This window comes from Sardina pilchardus, chromosome 10, assembly GCF_963854185.1.
Source record: "Sardina pilchardus chromosome 10, fSarPil1.1, whole genome shotgun sequence".
In the NCBI taxonomy this organism is placed as follows: Eukaryota; Metazoa; Chordata; class Actinopteri; order Clupeiformes; family Clupeidae; genus Sardina; species Sardina pilchardus.
Genome location: NC_085003.1, coordinates 22393966 through 22418405, shown reverse-complemented (window position 1 = coordinate 22418405; position 24440 = coordinate 22393966). Strand labels below are relative to the sequence as shown.

General features: G+C 45.7%; 3 protein-coding genes across 5 annotated transcripts; 1 reads left to right on the top strand and 2 right to left on the bottom strand.

Annotated features, from left to right (window-relative positions):
* LOC134093815 (ras-related protein Rab-13-like) lies at positions 1-5594 on the bottom strand. The gene is made up of 8 exons (XM_062547082.1): positions 5529-5594; positions 4874-4997; positions 4231-4375; positions 3769-3850; positions 2046-2160; positions 1632-1730; positions 1314-1390; positions 1-591 (listed from the first exon to the last, which is right to left on the bottom strand). Exons 1-8 carry the CDS (start codon positions 5552-5554, stop codon positions 504-506), a joined length of 756 nt encoding a protein of 251 aa, XP_062403066.1. The 5' UTR covers positions 5555-5594; the 3' UTR covers positions 1-503.
* Positions 5595-5901: 307 nt separating this feature from the next.
* On the bottom strand, positions 5902-14667 carry cracr2b (calcium release activated channel regulator 2B). Of its 2 annotated transcripts, none has more exons than XM_062547077.1 (10): positions 14589-14667; positions 10474-10742; positions 10177-10288; positions 9628-9778; positions 9016-9162; positions 8629-8719; positions 7924-8019; positions 7404-7591; positions 6988-7059; positions 5902-6808 (listed from the first exon to the last, which is right to left on the bottom strand). In XM_062547077.1, exons 2-10 carry the CDS (start codon positions 10738-10740, stop codon positions 6652-6654), a joined length of 1281 nt encoding a protein of 426 aa, XP_062403061.1. In that variant the 5' UTR covers positions 10741-10742; positions 14589-14667; the 3' UTR covers positions 5902-6651. The 2 variants fall into 2 exon arrangements, with proteins under 2 accessions (XP_062403061.1, XP_062403062.1); XM_062547078.1 differs by having other exon boundaries at positions 14603-14651.
* Positions 12349-23533, top strand: tmem138 (transmembrane protein 138). 2 transcript variants are annotated; one of them, XM_062547088.1, is made up of 5 exons: positions 12349-12422; positions 16280-16946; positions 19724-19895; positions 21589-21664; positions 22126-23533. In XM_062547088.1, the coding sequence occupies exons 2-5, from the start codon at positions 16819-16821 to the stop codon at positions 22236-22238; spliced, it is 489 nt and encodes a 162-aa protein (XP_062403072.1). In that variant the 5' UTR covers positions 12349-12422; positions 16280-16818; the 3' UTR covers positions 22239-23533. The 2 variants fall into 2 exon arrangements, with proteins under 2 accessions (XP_062403072.1, XP_062403071.1); XM_062547087.1 differs by lacking the exon at positions 12349-12422 and adding an exon at positions 13015-15032.
* The last annotated feature ends 907 nt before the right edge of the window (positions 23534-24440 follow it).

Here is a 24440-nt window from a genome sequence, read left to right as displayed (position 1 = left end):
TAGGGGACCAATCACAGAACGGGGGGGAAGCAAGAAGATGATGAGCTATGCACAGACGTTGCTGGCCCACGTTACTTGAACAGGCGGCCCATTTTACCCGATCACACACTTTCTCTCCCAGGAAGGAGCACCTGACTTAAAAACACTTGTATTATTTAAATATATTAGATAACATTGTAACAAAATAATAGTAGAATACAAGTGACTTGATAAAAACAAACTCAATTTAGGGCTTTTTGTATATGTATATATATATATATACAGTATATATAAACATATAACCATATAGCCTGAAAAATGCATTAAAACATGGACATCACCTGTACATCAACCAACAAATAACATACAATAGTTCAACATTTGCTACATTTCTTTGAGTTGCTGGAGATCTGATTCTGCATTGACCTCTGATCTGCTCTGAAAACTGCTTCCCTCTGTGCCGTGTGTCGACACATCCCATGTCCAACTGTACGACTGGCCTCTCTCACCAACCCGCCTCCATGTCATTTACAGCAGCGCCCTCTAGGGGTGGACTGGCTGTCCAGCAGAAGGGCACTGTCACACTGCCTGTCCTGCTGCTGAGCTAGCAACCTGAGGGAGAGGAGACGGAGAACCATGAGCAAGGTGACACACACACACACACACACACACACACACACACACACACACACACTAGGGACCATACAAAACAAAACAGTTTATTTATAGAATCTTTATTGATCTCATTATCAGTAAAAACTCAACAAAAAGCACTGCAGCAACTAGCACCCTAACAATTAGCTGAGCACGCTGTCAGAGGAAGACCAATAGAACATTTCACAACTTCCCCAGGGGACACAGAAACGGCCAAGCTGCTGAGTTTCTTCCCTGTAGGCACTGGCCTCGCACTGCTATCCACATTGCTAACTATGCTGCAGAGGTCCTGGCTGGTATCACCAGGCAGTCTGTTAAGAGGCTGGGCATCATCGCCAGTCTGTGTACCCTAATAGGCTGGACATCACTGCCAGTCTGTGTAAGAGGCGGGATATCATCGCCAGTCGGTTAAGAGCCTGGGTACCATCGCCAGTCTGTAAAACAGTTGGACACCATCGCCAGTCTGTATAGGAGGCGTGGCACCACCACCTGTAATGGGCCTCCAAAGGGCAAGGCAATCTGAAATATCAGCCTCTATAGTGGAGCTGCATCTGAGGGCCATACTGTAGACTACAAGATTTTAATGGGATGGTTTTGGGATTCGTGATTAAGGCCCTGCCTGGCCAGTTGTGTCATGGACACCATGAGCTTGCATTGCGGTGTGTTTGTGAGGGCCCTACCTGGCCAGCCGTGTCATGGATTCCACCATGTTGTGTCCACTTTTGGCACTGCACTCAAAGAACTCTGCCTGGTAACGCTGGAGATACACACACACACACACACACACACACACACACACATACACACAAAGACAAACAGATCTCTAAATACTTAAGTAAAAAATGGACCCTGCAACAAAAGGTTTCCAGCATTCTACCGCTGGAGAAATCCTTATGCTGAAAAAAGATGATCTTGATATTTCTGTGAGTGTGTGTGTGTGTGTGTGTGTGTGTGTGTGTGTGTGTGTGTGTGTGTGTGTGTGTGTGTGTGTGTTTCACCTCTGCTACTTTCTGGCCCTCCATCTGAGGCACTTCCCGCTCTGCCATGTCTGATTTATTCCCAAGCAACAGTAACACAGCACCCTCTGCCACCCTTTCCTGCCAAACACACACACGCGTATGCATGCACGCACATGCACACACACACACACACACACACACACAGACACACACACACACACACACACACACACACACACACACACACAAGACAAAATAAAATAAAATACACACAAGCACTTATGGAAATGCACACTATGCACAAAACATAAGAAATGTGCCATTCTTGCAGACTTGCAACTTACCTGTACGCACACTCACTCACTCACACACACACTCACTCACACACACACACATACACACGTGTTTCTGCAGCTCAGTGTGACGTGCTGATCTTTCAGACGTGCGACTGACCTGCACCTGGTCCAGCCATCCCGTGAGAGAGTGCAGGGACGGAGCGCTTGTGATGTCATAGACGGCCAGGATTCCGTCCGCCTTGCGGTAATACTGCTGAGTGATACTGTGGAACCTGAGGGGGGGAGATGTTACAGACACACACACACACACACACACACACACACACACACACCACAGCTCGTTTAGTGATTAAGCCCAGTACTTGAGTTATGCTGTGGAACCTGGCTGGGGCTACAGATCAACACCACAGCTGAGGCCAGTGTTCACAGTCAACATGTTTTCTTTAAACTGAATCTACATTACATTTCAATGGTAAACCTTTACCCAATGTACCCTCAACCATTTGTGTTCATGTTGACCTCAAGCCAAACAGGAATAATGTTAGCAAACGTTTACGACATCTGTGGTTGCACATTTGAATGCATTCAGTGGCACAGCAGAGCCATTGGACAAAGCACCCAATCAGGCAGAAGAACGGGCTGTAAAAGACCACATGAGAATGGGTTTGACATGGAAATGCTACCTGCCGGCCCCAGCTGTGGCGCAACTGGCTGGGGCACCTGCACTGTACACTGACGACACGGGTTCGATTCCCGCCCCGCGGTCCTTTCCAGTCCTTTCCACTCTCTACTGTCCATGTCATTCAAGGCAAAGAGCCCCCCCCGCCCCCCAAAAATAATATATATATATATATATATATATATATATATATATATAAAGAAATGCTACCTTCAGTGAAATGTCCCAAAGGCTGTTCTGCTGGTGATTGTTTTGCCCATTTATTTATCTATTTGCCTTTGATGGTATATGAAGCAAATCATTAGTTCAGTCAGGCCACAGAACCATGACCAGCAACTAAGCTAACTGATCAACTGACTTAAAAAGCGAATTGATCAGCTGATCACTTGTTCTTATGTCGGGGTGGAGATTATTCAGGGTACTTTTTTTTAACCAGCCGTAGCCTGCCTACTCTTCTGGCTTTCTCTGCAAGCTTTTTTGCATCCCACCTCGACCCCATCTCCTCCTGACTAGTAAATGTCTAGATGTTGTCATTGATGACCGGTCTGGTGGGGATTTATCTTGCTGATCCCTCTGCCTCGGGCTTTCTATGTTTGCATATGGAAGGGCAGGGGACTCCCATAACAGAGATATATTACCAAATGAAACATTATGCAAATAGTCGTAAGCTATCTGGACAAAGTGATCCTGACTTAAATAGACTTGATTGTTGATTGACAGTCATGGGAAATACCCTAACATCTCCTCCTGTGTTCATCTGAAATGACAACCCCCTACTACATAGGGCAGAGAATGGAGCTTGTTCAGTAGCTCTTTAAATGAACAGGCAGAAGGGGCCATCCATCCTGCCAATCAATCAATCCTCTCCGAGCTCCTCCTCCACCCATCACATGACTGTGTCTAGAGGGGTTTTGATCGCTCATAGTTGCACCTGCTGATACTGTACATACTGTCGTAATGACCACTGTGCTACACAGATTGAAAGAACTCGTATCTCATACTTCAGGGGCTGTTCTCGACCCATTTATATTAATATCACCATATATCTAGGCCAGTTACAAGTGTTCTATTATCTCTACGTTTTCATCTCTGTTGTTGTGTATGAGTTACACATTGTTACTAGAGTTACAGTGAATGGAATAGATGCAAGAGTTTTTATGTTTGTTGTTGTTTGTTTGGGGTTGAGTGGTTGACCTCTGACCTCTCCTGCCCTGCAGTGTCCCACAACTGAAGGGCAATGGAGGAGGATTCCAGCTGCACGCTCCTCACCTGGAAATCTATACCTGTCAATCAAACCCAATAAAACATTAGCAGTAGAGGTGTTAATTGTAGGAGTAAATTATGACAAGTAATTTACAAATGATATGAGTAGACACAGACGACACACACAAACACAGACACAGACACACACACACACACAGACCTGATTGCATTTCTCTCCTTCAACATTACTGAAAAGGATTTACAACAAGCAAAAAAATGATGTGTGCCTGAGCTAGAGGTCACCGAATACTGTGAGTACGTTTTTTTTTCCACCAAAATCACCAGAATTCTTCTCTAAGAATTCTTCTCTGAGTTGTCTGAAGCTCAAAATGCCAATATGCAGCTTGTCCTGTGTATGTGGGTGTGTGAGCTCAGAGCTCTCTGATTGGCTGGGACTGACCCACGGTGGAGCTGAGGTTATTGGGGAAGTTGCCCTGGCAGTAGTGATGGATGAACGAGCTTTTGCCCACGCCTGAGTTCCCAAGGAACACCACCTTGAACACCCGCTGCGGACTCGACACACAGGGGCCTGTGGGAGACAGGGACTGGAGGAACGGGTGGAGAGAGAGAGAGAGAGAGAGAGTGAGTTCAGGTGTGAAATGCACCTTCTGTGTGTGTGTCTCTTTAAGAGAGCACTTCAGGTGAAGGGTTTGTTCAGTATGGCACTCTCAGCTCTACTCAGTTTACTGCAATGCAAATTTACCCACGCATTTGCATTCCCGTCCTATCTTTTTGTTGCAGCCTTTTTACAGGTGTACAGACACAAACACACACACACACACACACACACACAGAGCATCTTTTATACTGTATGTCATTTATCACGCACACAAACACACGCAGACACACACACACACACAGGCACAGGTGTACAGACACAAACACACAGCATCTTTTATACTGTACAGTACGTCAGATACCACACACACACATACACACATAGAGCATCTTTTATACTGTATGCCATATATCAAACAAACACACACTAACACGTACAGTATTTTCATCCATTCCTTCTGAAAATGTGCACAGAGTTTATCTACCTCTCCACTGTCTGAACATCCATCAGCAATCGCTGCCCTCTCATTGGCTGTTGCTCTGGTATCCGACGACTCTGCCCGTCGGTCCACAAAACTGTCGCTCCCTTCACTGGCAGAGGTCACTTGCCTTAAATGATTGACAGGGCCATATTTCAGTCCTGACCCATTTACAAAAAAGCGCCCTTGCATAAGAATGTTTGTCTTCAAGTCCCATTCCAGAAGGGAATGATTAGTGTTTGGGTTGTGTGACAGAGACATTTTTTTTAATACGGGTGCATCAAGAAAAAAAAAGAAGAATATTGTGGAAAAGTCCATTGTCCTGCCCATACTGAGAGGCTCAGATTTAATTAGCTGATTAAAGCTCTTCTTAGGTCGACATTTGTGTAGTAGAAATTCTTTATTGTAATAATTTGACACTGTCTTTTTGGTTTCCATGAGCAGTAAACCATAATCACCAAGATTAGGATAATCCAGATGAAAACAAAACAAAAGGCTTGCCATTTCCTCTTTGTGTGTAATGAATCTCTACATTTTAAATCTCACTTTCTTTTAAAAAAAATCAGTTACAGGGGAAACTTTTCCATGATATTCACCTCGCATGCACCTGTACTGTGTGGTTGGTAGGTTTAAGATGGGGGAGGGGTGGACAAACACACACCTAGTGGCTGCATCTCTCTGCTGCATGTAGTCACCAATAACTGACCCTCTCTTCTCCAGCGGACGGTTCATACCACACGTCTGAGCAAGGTGAGCCATGGGAGAACCAGAGAGAGAGAGGGAGAGAGAGAGAAAGAAGGAGATAAGAGAGAGGGAGGAAGAACCAGAGAGAAAGGAGAAGAGAGAGGGAGGAAGAGTGAGCAAAAAAAGAGAGGGAGAGGAAGAGAGGACACGGTGTGAGTGTCATAAGTATTTCATTTAGACATGATCTCTGGATGTTCAGAATATGCTCAAGTGTGTGTGTGTGTGTGTGTCGGTCTGTCTGTCTGTCTATGTGTGGTGGACAGTGCTGTGGAAAAAAAAACAGACAAAAATACCCTCAACAAAGGATTTATTTTTGTTTTTAAGTTTTTTGTAGAAAGAGTGTATTTGTTCATGACTTTGACATTTTAACAAGCACACAGCCAGTGCTCTTAAACCATTTAAGAAAGCAATCTTTAAATACAATCTACTCCTTCTTTTTAACAGAATCATTCCTATGAACATACCACACAGAAAAGAAAGCTTGCCCCACATATGAATTACGAAATAGGGAGCAGCTGTAACAGTCTATTTGAAACACAGTGGACCACTGCAAGTCTAAGATTATTTACTGACTACTCAACAGACATTCACAAAGGAGAAAATTAATTTGTACAGAAGTGAACTGGCTCAGGACAAAACCTTTAACGGCAGACTCTGTTAACTCTGGGTAACATTGTACACAAGCAAAAAGGCATCACAGAATGTTTTGATCTTTGTCATTTCTTTCATTATTTTTCGTTTGTTGAATAACATAAATAAAGCATGACATTGAGGTATACTGTACGGTCATAAATTCAGATATTTACCCCCTCATTTTCGTCCAAACATTACATTCCAAAACTAGGACACTGATGTGAGGCCTATCACACACATGCTGCTGAACTTCGCTGTCGGTTGAAATGAAAATGAACGACAATAATGAAGACGACAGCGGTCCCAAAATCAACGGCTAAGAGGGTAGACACTCGTCCAGACGGGCTCACAGTATCGTGCTACATCTGTGCTGTGATGACATCGGGCCGGTTCCACCCAGACCAGGGTCAGAACCGTTGGACTGACCACGGCGGCCAGGGGCAGGTGACCTGCGCACAGGTGTATTGTGGGAAGGGAAAGGGAGACGGGAAGGAATGATCATAACTAACCCTCTTCTGAGACTGATGTGCGTCCTTCTCATCCCGCAGTCTCTTATTCATGTCCCTGAGAGAGAGAGAGACAGAGAGAAAGAAAGAAAGAAAGAAAAGAAAGAGAGAGAGAGAGATATTCATTTTTGGATTTATTCAATGTTTTGTTGTTTGTTTGTTGTATGGGATCAATAGACAGTCAAGACGTAGCTTGTGCCCGGTCTCCATGGCGACACGGATCCAGGTGAGGCGTACCTGAGCAGGTCCAGCTGCCTCGACAGACTCTCCCGCTCCCTCTGCATGTTCCTGGACACCTTCAGCACCGCTCTGACACACATACAGACACATGGGGTCAGACAGGGAGACAGAGGAGGAAGAGAAGGAGATGGAGAAAGAAGAGAAAGTGATGAAGAGGGAGAAGAAGAAAAAAGAAGAGAAAGAGAGATAAAGAAAGAGAAAGAGGCGAAGAAACAGATGTTTCACACTGAAACCTTCCGTAACATGTTACATGGATCAACTAAGGTCAAGTTCAGATAGAGACCTGCTTCATGCAATTCGGGTTCATGGAAGTGGCTTCTGATGGAGCACCTTGCTCCACCTTAACAATCTTTGTTGCATCCCTGCAGCTCGTAACTTTTAGCCTTTAACCTTTAACCTCAGTAACCCCTTACCTCTCACGTCCCTGCGCGTGCTGGTTGACGGTGGTCTGCAGGAGTTCTATCTGGTGTAGTGCGGTCTGCAGCTGGTCCCGGTTGGCGTCCAGGTGCCCCTGCAGCTGCAGGTTGAGGTGGTGCAGACGCTGGTTCTGCTCGCGAGTGGCCGCCTGCTCCGCACACATACTGGCTATCCTGCTCTCCAACTGAGACAGGGAGAGAGGGGGAGGAGGTGAAATATACCTGTGTGTGAGTGTGTGTGTGTGTGTGTGTGTGTGTGTGTGTGTGTGTGTGTGTGTGTGTGTGTGTGTGTGTGTGTGTGTGTGTGTGTGTGTGTCTGTCTGTGTTTGTGTGTGTGTGTGTGTGTGTCTGTCTGTGTTTGTGTTTGTGTCTGTGTCTCACCCTCATTCAGCAGTGAGAGGGAGGTGCTGAGTGTGAGGTAGAGTGCAGACAGCATGAGGAGTGTGAGTGTGAGTGTGAGTGTGTGTGTGTGTGTGTGTGTGTGTGTGTGTGTGTGTGTGTGCGTGCGTGCTGGTACCTCTCTCTGTTTGGTGAGGGCGAATTCCAGCTCCTGTTCACGCATCAACAGCTCCTCTAGCAGCTGCTCACTTCTGTTCACTGGCTTCATACTGTCCTTCATCACCAAAACATCATCATCATCATCATCATCATTGTTATCACCACCACTACCACTACCATCATCATCCTCATACTGTCCTTCATCACCAAAACTATCATCATCATCATCATCATCATCAACAACACCTTCACCACCACCATCTTCATCCTCATTCTGTCCTTCATCACCACTATCAGGACAATCATGAGCATCATCATCACCATCATCATCACCACCACCACACACAATTAGTTTTGATGTATTGTTATGAAAAGTAGCGCTTAAAACTATGTTATATGCTACTGTACCTTCGTTGGTATAGCTGCACACATCATTTCCACCCAACTGAGATCCTAGTGTGCGGGGCTGTATCTGTGGTGTGTGGGCCTATTCCTGTAGTGTGTGGAGGTGTACCTGTGATGTGTGGGCCTATTCCTGTAGTGTGTGGAGGTGTACCTGTGATGTGTGGGCCTATTCCTGTAGTGTGTGGAGGTGTACCTGTGATGTGTGGGCCTATTCCTGTAGTGTGTGGAGGTGTACCTGTGATGTGTGGGCCTATTCCTGTAGTGTGTGGAGGTGTACCTGTGATGTGTGGGTCTGGGCCTGTGGTGTGCGGGGCTGTACCTGGGCTTTTCGCTTCTCTCTCTCCTCTCTGATCTGGCTCTCCATGTCCTCATAGATAGACCGCAGCTCACGGTCATGGTCGTGTTCCCTCCTAAAACACACACACACACACACACGTCAATCAAACAAGTATACTCTAAAGTATAGACATCTACATGTATGTGAGAAGACACACACAAACATACATATTCATCAAGACTTGTGAGCACCAAAATCCTTTACTTAAGATCAGAGTAAATTGCTACATGTAAAATCCTCCATCTGATTATGTCTATTCCAAACCAATGGTAGTTTGTAGCCGTTAAACACATTGTACTTCAGCTCATCCTGCAGTATTCTAACCACTGTGACACATGAGTGGGTCCTGTTGAGAGAGAAGGGTCTGACCTGCGCAGTGCCTGCTCCAAAGTGTCCCTCTCCCGCAGGGAGTCCTGTAGGTGGGCCAGAGCCTGAGACAGCACCTCCTCCAGCAGCTTCAGCAGCTCAGGCCTCTCCCTCTGCAGCTCGGACCACAGCGAGCACAGCTCCCAATGACTAACACACACACACACACACACACACACACACACACAAACATAAAATTTACTGAGTATACGAGCATGTACTGTATGTCCATGTACTGTATGTGACGTGTGTGCAGATGACACAGCTTAGCCAGGGTCACACACGGTCACACACACACACACACACACACACACACACACACACACACACACAGAGAGATGTCCTCCTGCTCATTCTGTGAAGAATGTGTTTGCCCCCAGCTCAGCCAGGGTCACACACACACACACACACACACACACACACACACACACACACACACACAAGATGTCCTACTCACTCTGTGAAGACGGTGTCTGCCCCCAGCTCAGCCAGGGTCACACACACACACACACACAAGATGTCCTTCTCACTCTGTGAAGACGGTGTCTGCCCCCAGCTCAGCCAGGGTCACACACACACACGCACACACACACACACACAAGATGTGCTGCTCACTCTGTGAAGACGGTGTCTGCCCCCAGCTCAGCCAGGGTCTGTGTGAACCTCAGCTCCCCAGGGTCCACCTTCCGCTCGGACTCTGCAGCTGACCCCTCTGGGTGGGCCGTCACCGGCTCCATCTCCGTCTTCTGCTCTCCCACAAGCTCCCCTGTGTGTGTGTGTGTGTGTGTGTGTGTGTGTGTGTGTGTGTGTGTGTGTGTGTGTAAGCGTGAGAGCGCACATGTTTGTGAGAGCATACCCAAATGTGTGTATATTTTTGTGTGTGTGTGTGTGTGTGTATGTGTGTGTGTGTGTGTGTGTGTGTGTGTGTTTAGGAGGGAGAGGGAGTAGGAGGAGAAAGAGAAAGATATCAGTAATAATCCTTGAAAATCTTGTAGAATTCCGATTTAGCAATGCATTTTTTTAGATAAAGAGCTGTTTAACTAAATGTTTGCCTGACCTGGCAGCTCTATAAACTAGCCTGACCTCTGTGTGTGTGTGTGTGTGTGTGTGTGTGTGTGTGTGTGTGTGTGTGTGTGTGAGTGTAAGTGGCTGCCCTGTGCAGACCTAGTCCCGTGTGGAACTCCAAGGGTGTGAGGACTCCGTTTCTTTCCCGGTCCAGACTCTCAAACACCGACTCCAGCTGTTCAGGAGACAACGGCAGCTCTCCCTGCAATCTCTGTGGGAAAGGGAGATAGAGAGAGAGAGAGAGAGAGAGAGAGAGAGAGAGAGAGAAAGTAGAATAAAATAGACCTGGCAGACACTGCACATCAAACAGTCACCCACACAAGAGTGCATGAGGTAAAGGTTAAAGGTTAAAGGTTAAAGGTTAAAGATCAGAGAGTGGTGTTAGGCCTCTCTCACCTGCATGTCCCGCTTGGTGATGAAGCCCTTGCCCTCTTTGTCACACAGCTTAAACAGCTCGGTGGCCTTGTCCATGTTGGGCTGCTGCTGAGGGGCCTCCCGACCACCAGGGGACGCTAAGCCCCCTCGCGCTCCTCGTCCCCACAGGCTGCTGCTGCTTCTGCTTCTATGTTGGCCCCTCAGGTGGGGGCTACGGATGGGGCTGGGGCTGGACGCTCCACTGCCCTCCCCCTCCAGGACCAAACCGTCCCCCAGCCAGGCTGACATCACTGGAGGTGGGGGGAGAGAGAGAGAGAGAGAGAGAGAGAGAGAGAGAGAGAGGAATGGAAGAAAGCAAGATATAGGCTGTGAAACATGTTTGGCATGATCACCTTTCGGCGGAGTTTTGCAACCTATTCTTCTGTCACGTGCGCAAGGAAAGCATCACTTAGGAGAGCGTTCACTGTTTCTTGACACAACTGAAAAGCTCCCTGAGTTGGACCTCATTTGCAGGCCTGGCTGTTTTGGCTCAGTGGTCATTTTCTTGAGAAACAACAATGTTTTTCTTGACATGACAACGGACAACAACAGCACCAGGGGAGTGACCTGGCAACCAAAATAACACAATTTAGATAAACAACACAATTCAAATTACCTTCACCACAATGGCCCTCATTGTGAAAAACACAAACAGAAGTGTTAGAGAAATTAGAGTGAGAGACATACAGCGACATCACTTGCATTTCCAATCCAGTGCATCGCCCATTACTGTTAAGTATTAGTTGTACTATACTGTGTTGGCTGTCAAAAATGCTAACACGAGCCATGCACACAAAATGACCTTCTCAGAGGAAAGGATAAAAATAAACTGAGCTCCAAGGCAGATGGGGTCAGCTACTTCTAACAGGCCATGCAGATAACTTCTTGGGCATCACACTGTGTAAGTATCATAATTTCCCTAATTCAGTTGTTTTATGAGTGTGTACCTTTCCTATAGCAGTATATTTTAGTAAAGTTCTCATGATTTTTTTTTTTTTGTGTGTGTGTGTGTGTGTGTGTGTGTGTGTGTGTGTGACAGCTTGTCGTCAATCATCTTTGTTTGCTTGGGTTATGCACATACTGTAGTCTGCATGAGTCATTGATCACCCTCCAAACAGGCTTGGTTTGGCTAATAAGTAATATAGGAGTTGCAGCTCCAGGAAATGTTCCATTGTGTCCACAGTGTTCATTTTCTTCAGAAAAAGTTTCTTCTGCAAAGACAAACGAGCACCTAGACAGGAAGAGCTGCCGGACAACCAGAGATACAGCTGGAGCAAACAACACTGATCCAGTAACCTTCAAACATGTCACCCTTCACCAGCTAACACTGCAGAGCTATTCGCCTGAGTGGGGAATAATCATTTAGGCATCTCAGTTTGGCCTACTGTGAGGGTATTTACATTTCCAAAAGGTGTTCCCTTGGTTAAATGATAAGGAGTAGGTCTATCATTTTGAATTCTTTCCATAGTTGCTGCAGTGGTTGCCTCTGGGAAATGTAGTCTGGCATGTTACCAACAGCAATGTTATTGAACTGCTGAAAGTGAGATCACGCAGTGTAATAATGTCTTAACCAAACAAACAGCTCTGGTCTCTAAGGTGTTCTTGCCAACAATCAGTCCAGTCAGTGAGATCTTGTGTCTCTGAGATGGTTTTAAAGGCTGTTTACCAAGTTTAACCCACATAGGGATCAGGATGCTTTCAGTAGCGCTGTTTGCTTTGCGTGTGCACTTTCTGTGTGTGTGTGTGTGTGTGTGTGTGTGTGTGTCAAGTGGCAGGCTGGCCGACGTTCCACCCTTATCAAACAAACTTTAACCACGCGCAGATACTGTATAACCTCACCAAACTCTGCTCAGGTGACCAGACCACACATTCCACAGAATCATTTGGAACACATTAGCACCATAACACACCAAGCCACCAGTACCGCTGAGGTAAGGAGCAGCACATGCTAAAGAGACACTGTGTTTATGTAACCGGTCATGTTAGACATAATTTTAGTGGTAAACGCAAATGTAATGCCAAACATCAGCATATTCCAGACAGTAGGTCTACAGTAACACTTTGTATGTTATCATGTAGCTCACCATATCCGTTGGCTTGAACGCTAAATAAATATACTGTATGGGTCACGACTTTATGAACATAGGAAATTGTGGGTCCCAAAGCCAGACCAGTTATGAACCACTGCACTAAAAGACAGAGAGGTCTTGTATGTCACTCACACACAGCCTGCGGTACAGTAAGATATGATATGATATCACACTCTGTCCAGTCTGTGTGGAGAAACTTTTCCCTGCTTTTTCCAACCTGCACACAACACAATGTGCTTGAGAGTCAACAGTATAATTAATTTACAGCAGGCTATCATCATAAACTTTACTTTAATCTTACTTTATCTTAATCTTAATTCATGTAAACAAATTTGTTTACACAACAAAATGCAGCAAATCCAAACCAACCACATGCAAACACACATACAGACGTACTAGCGTGCGTGCACACACACACACACACACACACACACCTCCTCCACCTCCCCTCCTCTTCCCTCCTTTCCAGGATGTGAAGACGAAGGGAACAGGATGACACAGTGTCATGGGATTCCATCTAGGCACAGATGGAGGGTTGTCAGCCTGGACGCTGAGTCTTATGCAAATAGAACATTTGCCATAGTTTGCATTGACATAACCACGGCGATCACGGCACTCAATACACCCAGGACAGGTGTGCGGCCGAGAGGAGCACAGGCAGCAAGTGGCCAATCCTGAACAGTCACTGTTTCAGCCACCAAGATCTTGCACACACACTCACATACAGCATGCCACACAAGCAAGCACACAGTTCAATTCACTGTCCGAGCCACCAAGAACCAGCACACTTACCTGGCCATCAGCCCCATCTTCTTAATGCAGTAAATAATGACCTCATGAGTGATAAGGCCCTGGCTGTTGACCGGCTGTGCATGCTGACTGAGAAGTCTGCACTGATATGGCCAGATATGGGGCAGATTACACCTGGGGCATTCCTTACTACGCATTAGGTGACCTGTAATATGCAGTAGCCCAGTACAGTCATCATCTTACACACAATACCTCTACACTGTCTATATCATAGGCTAAGACAACAGCAACTTTGCAAATAATCCTAAGGATTTGGGCGGTACACATGTCCACGTATGGACACATTTATTTGAGTACGCAAAGTGAAAGTGGACACTGTCAACCATGAGAAAGAGACATCTGTTGGCCTGTTTTCTCCTCTTTGCGTAGTAATCGAGTGACAGCTTTACAAAACGTAAGGTCCAACAAAACAAATCATGGATTCCACTCAGATGTGGGATTTCTGTGTCTGACAACAGCTGGCTATCTGTACCACCTGTGTGTCCTTGAAAAATACCTGGGCACAACGATAAGGTATCAGACAGATCAGCCATATGTCAGCCAAGAGGGAAATGATGGGGAAAAATACTTCAGAGAACTTTGGTTTCTAGTCTACTTAATGAGTGAAAACAGTGCGCATGTGGCCTACGAGAAGAACCACACCAGGTTACTCTTGCAGTGTAAAGGCACATAGCCTTCTGAATAATAAGCCTACATGGTTTAAATAACAATAGCATGAGCCTCAAACAGGGCGCAATCACAATCACAGTATTGCCTATTGTGCAGACACTATGATGTTAAGTTGAAAAATAACTCATCGCACAAGGCCAGAGAGAAGACATCTAGTTAAGTTGGATGCCATGCCAGCGGCTCATAGGCTAATATAACGTTACTGTAACTTCCCATTGTGGGCTATTGGGCACACATGGGGGCACAACTGTCATCCATTAAGCAATGGCTTAAAGGCAACACGGGAACACCATGGCACCCATGACCATGGTTAAAGTTCTAAAATGCAAAGTTCATCCAGTGCTCATGAATTCCACATTTCACACATGACACTTTAGTCTCCAACTTCGCCCGTGAAATCGATAGACCCACGATCAATAAATTATTAAGGTGCAAATTTGAAAAGGCAACACATTGTCGTAGCGTAGACTATGTCTCTCGCTGCACCAAGGGTTTGTTTCTATTTAATGCAGGGTTGTGAATACATACCAAAAGTCTCTCACCTGTCCGGTGGAATTCAGTCGTCAAACCTCTCTCCCGAACTGGTGTGTTCATGCGTCTGGTCAACTCATTCCACTAGATGGCAATAATACAGTTTCTGAATATGAATTACCGTAAAAACCCGTGTATGATTTATTTTAAAAATGATAAACTGTCCAACAATTGTATGAGACATGTTATTCTCTCATAATTGAACATAGTTGAACTTATATGATTAAATGTGCATTTTTGTTTCTTGTCAAATTCGCCATCTATCTTCAGCGCGAGCATGTGTTAGTGCAAGGTTTTTCTGACCTTTACGGTAAAAGCCATCTGGTTGAGTTGCTATGGGATACATAGGAAGAGTCCTCCCCTGGAAGCGTGGAGTTGTTGTCAGCGGGCTGCACTGGGATATTTGTTCTTCTTTGTTGCCGAGCATATGATTTGGACAAGGTAATGGAATCTTTTGTGACTATATCAATAGACCGTCTGTTTTTTTAGCGTTGTATCAGTTCATAATACATGCATACGAAGCGATATCTAACGTTAACCAAGTTTAGCCATCATAGCTAACTAACTAGCCAGCCAGCCAGCCAACATCATAATCATCAGCTGCTACAGTAGGTAACGGTAACTTTTCTTACTGATTGAAGCTGTGATTGCTTTGTTGTTTTGCGCAAAGAAATGCAATCTAATGTTTTATTAGGGTAAATGTTAAATTATGCCCGCGATAACATATTGAATAACGTCTCTCAAGATATCCAGGATGTCTCCACAGTAATAACTTATGATAGCCAGTTTCAAGTTGATCCAAAGATACCGCCCGTCTCTGGTTGATCCATTTCCAAATCAGTGTCGGTGTTAGCTAACATCACTGACCACGTTTACACCAGTTGAACGAGTTGCTTCAAATATTTCAGTCAATATTTGTCATGATTATGTGTGAGCATATTATTCTAGCATTGACCTCTGTCGCTACAGTTTTGAGTTGAAGGCAACGTTTGTGGAACAGGTGCTAGAGCTAGTTAATCCTTCTGTCGCCATGTGCGTAGCTGCTACTAATACTGCTCCAACAGTCATTCGGAGTCACCAGGTGGCATGGTAATGGCCTTGCCAAACGTAATTGTAAATCTATTGATCAACTGGAACGCTAAGACTGATGACATTCAAGCCCACCTCTCACAAGTCCACCACAAAAACGTACCATCTGATCTGACCAAAGTGGTGTTGATCAGAGAAACACAGTTTGCTGCTAAGATTAAGTGCAGATTGAAGAAGTCTCCCCTCCTCACTCAGTGAAATTAAACTTTAATCCCCGGTCCTCCTCCTGCTGACCTCCGCTCGCCTGTGTTACAGCCTTATTAGCGCAAAACACCTTGAGTAACACTGGGCCAGGGCCAGGTGTGTCCAACAATTACCTCACCGTCTTAGCCAGGAGTCCCGCAGTCTGCTCGGCCGGAGGCCACGGGCCAGTGTGCCAGTAAACCAGGTGCTGAACGGAGCACACTGGCACGGAAGGAAAGAGAGACCAGACAACCAAGTACTCAGAGGGTATTGGATAGGTGTTGTGGTGACAGTGCGTAACCTGAAATGATATGCTGTTTAATTGAAATGATTTGCTGAGTGTTTTGAGTATTGCTTCTGCTTGTGCTAGGCTTGTTTTTTTTTTTTAATAGTCATTATTCTGTTTCTCTCCACAGGTTTTGAAAGTGTGACTACCGGGGTTTGGTAGTTTGAAATCTGTAAGAAGACAGACAGACGATTTAACACGACACCAGTGGGGATATGTGTGTATTCAAACATCCAGTGATGTACAAGTTCTGGAAATTGGCTATTTTATGAACTCATCCATCAGCATGGGCAAGAGGCAGGCGGAATACTGAAACATGATATGGACTTGCACCAACTTTGAAGTCTAAGACCACGTTGAACTTGACCAAGTTGTCCATCCATCACTTGGCTTTGGGTTTCAGTGACACGCTTTGTGACGACTCCTTTTTCTTTATCTCAAGGATTGTTTCCTGAAACTGCATATGAGGAGATGTTTTACTAGTTTTAGCCTGGAAAAGGTGCAACATCACTTGGGATTTCGACGGCATGTAGCCCTTCAGGGCAGCAGCTACCACTGACCGCACTGGACAGCTCTGGAAGACGATAGCCCTAGGGAGGCTGAGTCAGGCTCTGTAGCCCCAACCAGTGCAGCCTTGGGTGGGCCGGAGGGCCCAGCACCACCCCTGAGATGCTCCAGACCAACAACTACTCGCTGGTGCTGCTGATCCAGCTGGCCCTGCTGACCTATGACCTGTTCGTGAACTCCTTCAGCGAGCTGCTGAGATCCGCGCCTGTCGTCCAGCTCGTGCTCTTCATGTGAGTGGGTTATTATTACCTCCGCCATCGGGGTTTGTTTGTTTGTTTGTCTGTCTGTCTGTTTGTTTGTCTGTCTGTCTGTCTGTCTGTTTGTTTGTTTGTTTGTTTTTTTGTCTGTCTGACCCAAGGAAGAAACAATTACATTTTGGGAGTGATCCGTATTGCCGTTTGGATCCAGGAGCGGTTATGTGTTTGCTTGGCGGAGATCTGCGCTCTCTGAGTGCTTTTCTAGTTAATTTTGAATTCTTATTTTACCGTTAGTGTTTATTTTTTTTACGTTCAAGCCAGGAAAAATCACTCACATTGAGATTTGCATCTCTTTGCAAGTGAGCAAACCAAAAGACATTTAGACAACAATGACACACCTGACAACAAAATCAAAAACAGTGATTGGGAGGGGGTGAAACAGAAGCCCCTTAGAGAGAGGAAGAGAAGGAGAGAGGAACAGAGAGAAGGAAGGAGGAGGAGAGAAGGAGGGAGGGAATAAGAAGAGGAAGAGAAGGAGGAGAGGGTCAGAATGAGTAGAAGTAGAATGAGAGGAGAGGTGAGATTGTGTGAATGAGAACAATAACTAAACAGCATGGACAGCACACATCAGAGGTTTTTGGCAGGTGACCCTATTTTGAAAGCGACCACAATCATTCACAACATGATGTGAGAGAGAGAGCGCATCTCATCTCTGCTGTAACATTCACTTGAGAGTGGTATTTTCCCCCAAATGTCCTAGCAAGCTAATTTGTTTGTTTCACTGATTTGGTTGTTTTGCTATTTCGTTTGGAATGTTGATCAAGCGTTAGTAGCCTACCCATGATGATCTCATGCGGGATGTCTAAGTTGATTTGTACAAAGCTTGACTTCACTTTGATATGTGGGGGTTTTCTAGTTTACTTTTTTTTTTATATATATATGTTTATGTAATGTACTGGTCAATTGTAATATACCCAACATCTCAGTGGACCCCATTTGAATTTCAGGCGACCTCACATGAGGTTCTGACTCACATGAGGTTCTGACTCACATGAGGTTCTGAGTTGGGAGACAATGGCCCAATCCCAATGTCAGCCCTAAAGACTAAGAACTAAAGACTCACAGACTTAATTGATCTCAGGTGCTAAGTGAGTGAGTGTGTGAGGCCACATAGGCTCAGATAGGTATTTGGGATTGGGACAGCACTTCACGAGATCACATGTACCTTGGCGATGTTTACTAACAAAGACGTTGCTAACATTTGCACCATGCACGTGTGTCGTGCGTGCTGTTGTTTACCTTCATTTCCGGATTTTTCTATGATCTCCGCGGTAAACATCACAACACTTTGAACTGTGGGTAATTCCCTTAGGTTAAGTCTGCACCGATGCAGACTCACGGAAAGGGCTCGGTAAGTCTGTACTCAAACCCTCCCGCCCGTTGTAATTCGACATTGGGACAGCCCTAAACCCTTACGAATTTCGCGAGAACGCGCACCAAAGTCCGTGAGTTCGTGAGTCCGGACATTGGGATTGGGCCAGAGGCACAGTCAAAAGTGACGTCACTGGAAAGAACTAGAAGATGGCAGACATTCTGAACAGCTACAGTATGGCTGACTTTTCGGTGGACCTTGATAACTATTTTATACTTACAACTCGCACTCTGGCTGCAAGCATGATGTACTGTACTGTGTGTTCAGACTCGGGCTGTAGGGTTGTGAAGATGGGTTATAGCCAACCCATCTGGGCATCTTTTCTTCTCTCACATCTCAGCGTAACAGCACAACACCATGCTGCTGTTTTAGTGATGCTTACAGTCACTGAGAGATGGGGCAGAGAAGGATGCGTGTAATGATACATGTAGACATGGACTGGGCAGGGTTAACTTGGAGAGAGGGGGAGACAAAGAGAAAAGGGACTGAGGCAAAGATTGAGTGACTGAGTGAAGATTAAAAGATAGAGTGAAGGATGACAGATGGAGGAGTAGAAGAGGCAGGTACTGTAGACCCTTCTGAGGTCAATATGCACTGTTGGTTGACCTCTGTCTCACCACACTGTTCCTCACTGCAGAGATTCTAAAAATTGAAGAATTCAGGGCAGTTTCAGAGCTAGAGCCAGTTACCCTTGGTGACCAAGGCATGTAGTCCCTTCACAGTATGGTTCTATAGAAAATCTGTGGCATTTTTACATGTATACCTTTGGACAGAGTTCAGCATTGAAGTGAACTACTACTAGGCTAATGGATAAATCAGTGCTGGTATCACACGGTCTATTACACTGTGTTCAGATTTAACTTTATTTATGTAGTCATTTACCGTTATTATTCAGTGTAGCCTACTCCTGTGGAAATGGGGCCTTATTGTTAAACTTCAGTTCAGGTATGTGGCCTTGTAGGCTGGATTGGGATACATTCCATACTGTAATGGCAACTTTTGTTTCTGTAAAGGACACCGTGTGTGTGTGACAGTGTCCAAAATCTGTGATTTCCAAACAAGATAACTGTGTTTCTGTATATCTCTGTCTCTCTCCCCATATAATCCAGGATATCACATCTTGTTTTTCTTTTGGGGCTTTTGCCTTCATTTCGATATGATAGTGGAGAGAAACAGGAAGCAGGTGGGAGAGAGTGATGGGGTGGGATCAGGACATGACTGCAGGCCGGAATCAGACTTGGTTCCCCTGTGGGCACTGAGACTCAAATGTGGTTTGGTCAGCCATCAGCAATGCTGTTTTAACATGACCATCACCAGAATTAATGTGCTTGTTTATTTCTCTTTCTCCCTTCCTTCCCCTCTGTCTCTCTCTCCGTAGTATTCAGGACATTTCCATCCTGTTTAACGTGATCATCATCCTGTTGATGATGTTCAACACGTACGTGTTCCAGGTGGGGCTGGTGTCTCTGCTGCTGGAGCGCTTCAGAGCGCTGCTCATGCTGTCTGCTCTCTACCTCACGCTCAGCATATGCCTCCACTGCTGGATGATGGTGAGACACACACACACACACACACACACACACACACACACACACACACAAACTCTGCTCATGCTGTCTGCTCTCTACCTCACACTCAGCATATATGCCTCCACTGCTGGATGATGGTGAGAGACACACACACACACACACACACACACACACACACACACACACACACACACACACACACACACACACACACACACACACACACACACACACACGACACACACACACACACACACACACACATACACACACACACACACACACACAAACTCTCCTCATGCTGTCTGCACTCTACCTCACACTCAGCATATGCCTCCACTGCTGGATGATGGTGAGACACACACACAAACACACACGACACACACACACACGACACACACGACACACACACATACATACATACACACACACACACACACACACACACACACACACACACACACACACACACACAAACACACACACACAATGTCCACAATCCTGTTATGTCTGTCTAGATATACAGTATACACTGCTTTATAGAAATCACAGCCATTCAATATACTGTATGTGACATGGATTCTATTAACTGTTCTTGCCATGCCATGGTGAATATATAACGTTGAGTGGGAGTCAGGGAACCAGATTGACACATGTCTGAGAAACTCCATTGCTACCTTCTTTTAGCCTGTGCCTGGCGTGTACTGTATGTGTATTCGGTTATTAAGTGATTATGTAATAATGGGATAATAAATCTCTTTCCGGGTCCAACAGCTTTCAGACTCAAAGCGGCTTTTTTCCCTCCATAGACAGTAAAATAAACTGTTTTTCCCCGCTATTCTGAGTAGCCTTTATGAAAATTGTCATCTTACTACTCACTTGTCATGTCAACCTAATCAAATCATATTTTTCGGGGAGCCCTGGACGTTGCCCTCTAATGTATCATCTGGCTACACAGCTGCAGCAATACTAAATACGTTTAGGGATTTTGTTTGTTTGTTTTACGCTCCCTAAAACGGAGGTGATGATGACAGAGTTAACAAGTTGCAAAAACCGCCTGGCTGTGCTAGTAAACGTCTTTTCACTAAAAAGTTGTTGGGCCCGTGACGTGACCGAATAGTGCAGTAAGGCGATTGATTACATCGCAAGACCGTGAGACTTTCTACCTCTGCGGCCGGCGACCCGGCAGCCCGGCAGCTCAAAGTTGCCAGGCTGCTTTTTCCACTCACAGGCGCTAGGCGAGATGGCCACCATTCACCCCAGTAAAAGTCATATAACCATTCTAATGACTCCAAAGCTGTTAAGGTAAATTAAGCAAAAAAAAAAACCCTGCATAGTTCCCCTTTAAAGCTGCTGCCAGGTGCTGGGTCATTGTAATCAACCGATGGCAGGACACACACACATGCACAAACACACACACACACACACGCACACACACAGTCTGCCACACTTGGCATAGGTAGCAGTGTCTGTGTTCCCACCATTTCAGGACCTTCACTAGTTACCCACCTCAGGGATAAATTATATAGTAGTATAATGTGGTTATACTGTGTATAGTGTGTATAGTGTGTGTGTGTGTGTGTGTGTGTGCATGTGTGTGTGTGTGTGTTGGTGTGTGTGTGTTGGAGTCCTTGCCTGCGGTAATGTGTCTGGTGTAGCAGCTCTGTGTGTAGGCTGCAGGTGTCTGATGATGTCACTCTCTGGCCCTGTGTAGAACCTCAGGTGGATGGAGTCCAATCGCTTTGTGTGGACGGATGGCCTCCAAGTCCTCTTTGTCTTCCAGCGAATCGGTAAACAAGCTCCCCCGAGCTCAGCTTCCTACAAACCCTCTTACAGACAGCAATCACAGACACATAGAGTTATCCTATAGTTTACTATACTGTGCACACATATAGATGTTTAGATGCCAAAGGTGTTCAGACAGCACACATTTAAATGGACTGCTTTTATGCTTTTGCTTTTTAATATTTTAATATGTATCTTACAGTAAGACAGACTAGATTACCATGCGTTAAACTCTCTGTGTGTAAGATACCAACAGAACCCCCTGAAGTTCACCTACAAAAAGGACCCAAAACTGTTATCGTTGCACATATACAGTAAGATCTGGCTCTCCTTAGAGTATATGGGCAAAGATGGCAGCTTTTGGGTCCTTCTATATTTCCCCTTGGGGATCAATAAAGTATGTTATCTATCTATATGAGAGCAGATGCACATATTCCGTTGTGATTTGTGTGTGTTGTGTTTCCAGCTGCAGTGCTGTACTACTACTTCTACAAGCGCACCACCGAGTACCTGGGGGACCCACGGCTATACGAAGACTCGCCCTGGCTGCGTGACGCCTTCGCACGCGCCCGCCAGTGAGCCCAGCTGTGGCCAGCACAGTCCAGCACGCACGCACGCACCACCACACGCAGACATATAACACGGAGGGACTCTGACTCTCCAGAGCCAAGATGGCGGACATGATGAGGAAGAGGGACTTGGATGCTGCAGTGTTACAGAGCCAAGATGGACGACATGGGGAGAAGAGGGACTCGTATGCTGCAGAGCCATGATGGCGGACATGGAGAGGAGAGGGACTCAGATGCTGCAGTGTCACAGAGCCAAAATGGAGAACATGGACACCTGAAGAAGAGGGCAGACAATGCAGCTATGTGGAACCCTTCCAGAAGGAAGTTAGGAGTCAGCTCAGCTCCAGGTCCCAGTGGGGATGCTGGAATGTTAGGAGTCACCACAGAGATGACGGAGGAAGCTTCCTGTTGAGGTTTGGGAATTGTAGTCCAAAAGTAGTGCAAAAGAGATTGAACTGAAGCCCAGATGAGGAGCACTGTGTGGCTCTGCACTCAACACTGCAACATAGTAGACATCACTGCTCAACCATGAACTATTATAGGACTGATAATCTAGCTTTTACTCACTTGCAGTCTACTTATAATATGTTGGCACATTCATCACTAAGAGACAGAAGCTTGTAAATCAAGAACATTCTTTCTATGGACACAAGCAGATTTGTCTTTTGTGTTATTGTCTTTGTCTGATCTGAAGAACGTTATAGTGGACGGATTCTGTTGCCTATGAATGTTACTGATTAGTAGAGGGTATGGTACCTTTTTTAAGATGGTGTTTTGCATAAAAGTGCAAGCCACTGAAACGGCTAGATTAGAGGACATGCTTCCGCTGGGATGGGTGATGCACAGGTCAAGTGAGACCAGGTGGAAGCACATAGATTTGTGTTTATTGTTTTTTTTATGACACTTTTTTTTACTTTCATTTTAATCCGTAGTAGTTCACTCCGGCATATTATAATTTTTTATATATATTCCCATGGAAAACTAACACAGCTCCTACTAGGAGCAAGACTGATGTGTCATCTGCCTCACGGTCATTAGTCACCCAGAAATCATCTCGACAGCATTCGGCCCGCAGCCAGGATTTACTCAAAGTGCCTCAGCTGACTGCCACTGGCTCAGTTCGTACAACACTACTCAGGGAAGAGTGTTCAGTGCTGCCGTTGTGCACAGGAAAACACATAGCCGCATGCTTGGCCTCCAGGCAGGCTTGCAGGGCAGAACTCTAGGAGGTAAACTCAGAGAACAAAATAACTCGGTAAAGGTGCGCACATCAGTCCTGCTCTTGAGTGGGTGTAGGTGTGCACGCGCTAGTTTTGGGGGGGGGGGGGGGGGGGGGGCTGGGGCTCACCTTGGCAGCGCGGTGTTTTGGGTTTTCATAATTCAGTGTTTTTTGTGCTCTGACGTCATGTGCCTGCCTTAATGTGTCCAAATAAATGTTGTCTTTGAAGTTGGTGGTCATGGTATGGGTCTGTTGCTGTGTACTGTGTTTTGAACTCTTTTTTTTTTTTATCTCTATTTTGGGGATGGTGACTGCCTGTGATGTGATAACCACTTACATCATCTGTGTCTGAAATTAGCCTAATATCAAAGTTCTTCCCAGTTCTTAGTCAGTCTGTGATGAGATAACCACTTACATCACCTGAATATCACAGTTCTTCCCCCTAGTGAGAACACTACTGTCTAGTAAGAGCTAGTAAGAGCTAGTGAGAGCTCTCTGTCTCAGATGCCTGGTGTGTAACTACTACAAGTGTGTGTCATCCAATGGACACTGCCCCCTGATCACACAGGGGTCATGATTTCCTCCTTGTCCCGGCGTGACTTCCTGGTCAGGGCAGCGGCCAGCCCACTCTCCCAGACTGCTATTCTTAACTCAAACATTAATCTGGGATTGGGACTTAGAGCTCCGCAAACAGAAGACGCACCAGAAATAGCCAGGCGCTGTCTGATGCATCGGCCTGTTCTCTGTTTACCAGGAAGTGTGTGTGAAGTGAGGCACGAGTGTGGTTGTGTGTGTGTGTGTGTGTGTGTGTGTGTGTGTGTGTGTGTGTGTCATTCTGATGTCACCTGGTTCCTTATCGCCATGTGTGGGGTCAAGAGTCCACCGTCATTTTAGACGACACCTGTAAAGTCTGTCTGCCACACGAAGTGAAACACAAGAAAACAATTCTGTCCTGTTCAACACACAGATGGGTTACTTTTCTGAAACCATATG